This window comes from Gekko japonicus, unplaced genomic scaffold (genome assembly GCF_001447785.1).
Source record: "Gekko japonicus isolate JY-2015 unplaced genomic scaffold, Gekko_japonicus_V1.1 scaffold625, whole genome shotgun sequence".
Lineage (NCBI taxonomy): Eukaryota > Metazoa > Chordata > Lepidosauria > Squamata > Gekkonidae > Gekko > Gekko japonicus.
In genome coordinates this window covers 456452-462451 of record NW_015172572.1, presented here as the reverse complement: position 1 = coordinate 462451, position 6000 = coordinate 456452, and the positions used below count along the sequence as shown (strand labels likewise).

The window sequence follows — 6000 nt, the reverse complement described above, 5'->3', positions numbered from 1 at the left end:
ACCTAATTCAGTTTAGAGGGAACACTGGGGACCGGATGCCATGATCTTAGTTTTTTTTATGTTGAGTTTCAAGCCAATCTTTGTGCTCTCCCATTTCACTCTCAGCAAGAGGCTCTTGGGGTCCTCTTCACTTTCTGCCATTAGAGTGGTATCGTCTGCATATCTGAGGTTGTTGTTGTTTTCACCAACAATCTTAATTCTGGTTTGTGATTCATCCAGACCGGCATTTTGCATGATGTACTCTGCATATAAATTTAATAAACAAGGTGACAATATACATCCTTGTCATACTCCTTTTCGTATGCTAAACCAATCACTTATTCCATATCTGGTTCTAACTGTCGCTTCTTGACCCTTATACAGGTAGCTAGCTATTGCACAGTGTTTTAATGGATTGCTATTTGTTGTTGTTTAGGAATCTCTTTGCCTCCAAAAAGCAAACTGGATATTCCTGTACTGTTTGCGCCTCAGAGTATGAAACTGTATGAAGCTGTGCTAGTAATTAATGTGGAGAAGTTCCTTGATGAAAACTGGTCTCTTGAAGATCCCTTTGAATTAAACAAAAAACTGAGCAGGTAAATATTTTGATTTAAAAATGTATCATTGGGCATATAAAACTGAGCATGGAACAGTTCTCTATTTCATTGCCCACTGCCTTATTTTTTCACTTTAGTCAGTACAAATAAGAAATGCAAAGAATATTCATGATTTTAATTTTCTGAACAAGGCAGATGCAAACAGAGTCAACCGTCTTGTATAGAGCTGAATGTTGTTGGCCAACAGTAATACCATTCAGAACTTTTTATAGGGTTTTAGAAGAGCTTGTGTTCACAATGCACAAGATAAATTAGATCAGTAAATGAGATCAGCAAGAAGGCACACAATGAAACAGGGTGTTGAGACTCCCTTAGAATACCTTTGATTCTTGTAAAAAGTGGCAACAATTTGAACAGCTTTTACTCATCCAAAAAGTGAGCGCCTTGTGGCAAGCCAGGTCTACTGAAGAGATTGTAAAATGGATTCATGAGATCACAAATCAGTACTAGAAAACTTATTTCAGTCAATATCCATTTTCCAGAGGAATTACATTCATCCTAGAATCTTTTAAATATCTTAGCAGCACTGTCATATCTGAGAATGGAGAAATCAAGGCACTCCGTTGGATTTACCCTATATGTGGGATTCCTGAAGCACCGCCATACAAATCAGCACCAGGTACATAAAAAGAAAGAGAATGCAAAACTAATTCTTATTCAGATGAAAAGACCAGTTTTTCTAGGCTGTGATTCAAATTGGAAATAGAGTAGTGGCACCCTGCTATTATTTCCTATTTATTTAGGATATTTTTGTGCCACCTCTTGAGAGTCCTACTCAAGGTAGCTTATGATTAAAATCACCACAGTATTTAAAGCAAACCATTAAAAGCAAGCCATTGGAAAGTGGGCTCTGTGGCATTATACCCTGTGTAAGTCCCTCCCCTCCCCAAACCCCTTCCTCCTCAGGCTGTACCCCTATATCTCCAGATACCCAACCTGGACCTGGCAGCCCTAGTTCTTTGGGATATCCACCCCTTCCCCCCATGTAGGAGGCTTCATGCAGTTAAATGTTACAGCCTTATCTAGTTGATCCTTCAAGAGCAGGCCAGCAAAACAAAGTTTACTGCTTATATATTGTTGGTTGTAATTCAGTGCACAGCTATGCATGTACAAGAAACAATGGCATTGGTAATATGTATAGCTACATAGAGTATTGCAGTCTAAAAACTTATTTTTATAATAGTTTTAGGAAAATGAGTTTGTATAATAAATGTTATATGGCATAGATTTTTGGTTTAGTTCAACATTGGGAATCATGTGCCAGTGTATTTTGCTCTCTTTAATATATGTATTATTTCTTAGCCACTGCACAATTATAGAATTAATTTCTTCTTTCTCCTAGTAACTATTAAGCATATTGGGAACCAGTTTATAAGTTAATAGCCTTCATAAAAGCACACTATGTGGGCTGATAAGGACTCTTCAAAATGTGTTAGTCAATTATATACAAAAGCTTTTGTCACCGAATGAAAACAGCAGTCTGTCTTGGTGGTTTAGTATAGGAAGGTAATTGAGATACTTATTGAGAAATTAAATTATTGAACTTAATTGAATAGGTATTATTTGTACTGCCATTGTTCTAATTTGTTAAGGCCCTTTACCTTGAAGGAGAATGTCAATGCAATGTTAGTTACAGATTTCATCCCATCGGTTTGCATGTTGATTCATAAAGGGTAGAAAGCAGAATATTACAATTCTTTCTTTCTTTCTTTCTTTCTTTCTTTCTTTCTTTCTTTCTTTCTTTCTTTCTTTCTTTCTTTCTTTCTTTCTTTCTTTCTTTCTTTCTTTCTCCACAGCATGGCACTCTCATAAACTGTTATGTTGTTAAATATACATATCTGGATTCTTTTTAGATCTGTCATATAATGTGTGGAAAATCTCTTTTCATTAGAGCATATTCACATAAATGTTAAAGGTTAAAGAAAAACAACGAATTCATATACTTCCTGTACAATGTATATGAATAAAAGTGCTAGTATTTCACTAGTCTGGCTTTTATTGGATGCTATATTTTTTTTTACATCTATTGTGTCTTCAGATAAATTTACTGATGTTTTAATTGCATTTGTGTTTTATTTTCTACTTTCAAAATTATTGTTCTGAAAGGTGGGCTATAAACTTTTTAGGTAGGTGAGTAGCAGCCTACATACAAGCAAAGACATTTAGGATACCCGAGAGTATTCACAGTATATGGTGATGTAGGAGCTGTTGTAAAATTACTTTATTTATTTGCTATCTTATTTTGGAGTTGATAGGTTGATCCAATGGTTGCTTAAGTGGAAGGCACTCATGATCTTTTCTCACTTTCTACTTCCCAATGCAGGCTCTGAAACAGGCATAACTAGAGTTTCATCATAGTATCTACTGTGCAGTCCCACATGGGGGGACTGTGCATGCACAGGCCAGCCTCAGAGATTGGTTTTTCAAGCTTCCAGCATTTTAAAGAAGCCTCAGTGTGCTCTCCCTCCCATCTGTCTCAAGCCAAGAGTGGGAATCTTCCTGCCCAAATGGTCACATGATGGAGGTGGGGAGAGCATTCCTCCTTCAGTTCTTTCTTCACCACCATGGAGAAAGGATGCTTTATCTTCCAGCTCTTCAGGTACTTTCAAAAAAACTTTTCTGATCCAGGGAGATGGCCTTATTTAAGAAATGGCAAAAATGAAGCAAGAAAATGGCCCAAAATAATGAGCACTCTGAGTTTCTCCTTTGTCTGGGTGAAGGGCATTATACCTCCACATGCCCAGCATGCAGGCTAGTTATGTCCAAGGTGAGGCTGGATAGAGCCTGCAGGTTAAAGGTGGCTTTGTGGGAAAAATCCCTCACTGCTACAGAGAAACTGATGGGAAAAAACATCAAAATGGGCTCATACACCATCAGTGGCTTTGGTTCCAGCAGTGCTGTCCAAGCCCTCAGACCCTATCGTTATGTATTGTCCATACATGCATTGTTATGTATTGTCCAGGTCTGTCCATAAGAGACGGGCTGAGCTTGGAGCTCTGGAACAATAGACCACCAGCATTCTCGGGGTAACCAACGAGAAGACAGTGTTATGCAAATAGAGGTAACCAATGAGGAGACAATGTTATGTAAATAGCCTGTCATTGGGAGTGGGGTGTGTTTGGGTGTGGTTTTTTGGCTTTTTGTTTGGGGGGGCCTCCCACCGCATGGGGGAGGGGGCGCTAATCTGTTGTATTATGCACACATGGGTTCGTATCCCATCCTCATCATCAGTGTTAAATACTGGATTCAAGACGCATTGCAGTGAACAGCTCTACTTTATTAAGTGATTTCAGGAACAAGACTGAAGACTGCAGGGCAACTGCCCTGTTTAAGTAGCATGCAAGAGATTCCAGCCCAATACATAACACCTATTCCACTGAGTCAAAGGGCCTCCTGTGAGCCACCTGTTTAAAAAAAGCAAAAAAGAAGTTGAGCCATATGACTTCAAAATCATCTCAGATGCCAAAATTGCCTTGACCTAGAGTTGCTGCAGCATTCAAATTCACCTAATTCACCTTCTTGATGCTGGCCACATACTCCTAGCTCTCGACATCAGCCAACTCCTTCACCTCAGTGTCAGGCAGCCATATCACCTCAATGTTGATCCTTGGTCTTCCATGCCCTTGAGCTTCCTTATCACCTGGACCTCGAGGGGAAGGATCTCCTTAACACCTTGATGTCAATTGCCATCTCCATCTTGGAATTGATGATCTCTTTGATGCTGGTCCACACCGCCTCAACGTCACAGAGCGCATGTCAAGCCATCTCTTCACAAATGAACCGGGGTTGCCAGGAGGTCCCTAGAACACCATTGCCTTCCCTGCTACTGCCAGACTCCCAGTCATCTGATGATGATTTGGTTAAAGTTCCTTCTTCAGTAACTTCAGCATCTGATCACAGCATCCAAGGAATTCCTCCTCACCAATTCCTTCAGGATTCTGAGAACCAGTTTGGTGTAGTGGTTAAGTGTGCTGACTCTAATCTGGGAGAACCGAGTTTGATTACCCACTCCTCCACTTGCAGCTGCTGGATGACTTTGGGAAAGCCATAGTTCTGACAAGAGCTGTCCTTGAAAGGGCAATTCTTGAAAGAGCTCTCTCAGCCCCACCTACCTCACAGGGTGTCTGTTGTGGGGAGGGGAAGGGAAAGGAGTTTGTAAGCTGCTCTGAGACTCCAAGTGAAGGGTGGGGTATAAATCCAATCTCCTCCTCCTCCTTCTGCTACTCAGCGGTACCCTCAATTTTTTTGCACCCTGATGTGTATGCCTCAGTGGCAATGGGATCCAACTCAACTCTTTCCACTTTGGCAGGTTTCATACCCTGCAAATCCTTCATGGCAGCAACCCTTGCAAAAGGCACATTTACCCGCACATCCTTCTGAGCACATAGCCTCTGACTCAGAGGAGGGAAATCCTCATTCAGAAGGGGAATTGTACTGTACCTCCATGCCATCCCCAGATGATACAGTGGGGGACCCAGCACCCATCTCTTTCACAGAGCATTTGAGACTTTATTCAGAACTATTGATTAGAATGACTAAGGCACTGGAACTTGATTATGCCTCAGCAGACCCAAAATCATCTGATCTCATAATGAATGTTCTGCATAGCTCAGATTCAGGACCAGTACCATTCTCTATAATAAAATGAATATTAGATACAGCCAACAACGTATGGGCTAGGCCAGTGTCAGGAAAAGGCTTCAATGAGACAAATCGAGAACCTCTACAAGATTAAGGAAAAGGGATGTGATTTTCTTTTTCAGCATCTGGTAGCTGACTCATTGGTGGTGGAAGTCCTGCTGACTAACCAGAGAGCAGGCTCACACTCTTCCCCCATGGATAGGAAGGGTAGAAAGCTGGACATGCTAGGTACAAAAGTCTATTCCTCAAGAGTGCTAAGGCTCAGGGTTTCAAACTTTACAGCTATCACCCCCAGGTGTCAGATTTTTTTAAATGGGAATGCATGGTCCAGCTAATCAAACATCTCTCAGAGGATTAAAAAAGCAGTAGCCAAAGTCCTATACACAGAGGGACTGGGCAAACAGCAGCTTATTGCATCACACCATGTTGAAGATTGTTGTAGAAGAGCTATGGGTTCAGCGGTAGTGCTCAGGTGGCACTTGTGACTGTGAGCATTGGTTTTGCCCATGGACACTAGAGCCAGGATAGAAGGCCTGCCTTTTGAAGACAAAACATTGTTTAGTAAACAAACTGATTCCATCTTAGATAGAATTCTAAAAATAAATAAACTGCCAAATCTCTGGGGATCACTCACAATTTAACAGAATCTTCCAAGCAAAGGTATTTTCTTAGGCACAGCCAACATTTCCAGTCTTATAGGCCTTAGAAGTACCAAGCCTCACAGCAGCAAGGGCAATATTTTGCCCTGCACCACTCAACCACC

General features: G+C 40.9%; 1 protein-coding gene across 1 annotated transcript in view; it reads left to right on the top strand.

Annotated features, from left to right (window-relative positions):
- The window catches only part of CFAP47 (cilia and flagella associated protein 47), a 387027-nt gene that overhangs the window by 320642 nt on the left and 60385 nt on the right, over nt 1-6000 (top strand). The window contains exons 63-64 of the mRNA XM_015421363.1: nt 416-575; nt 1079-1215. Of these exons, the coding sequence (XP_015276849.1) occupies nt 416-575; nt 1079-1215 (297 nt within the window). The remainder of the gene's footprint in view (nt 1-415; nt 576-1078; nt 1216-6000) is intronic.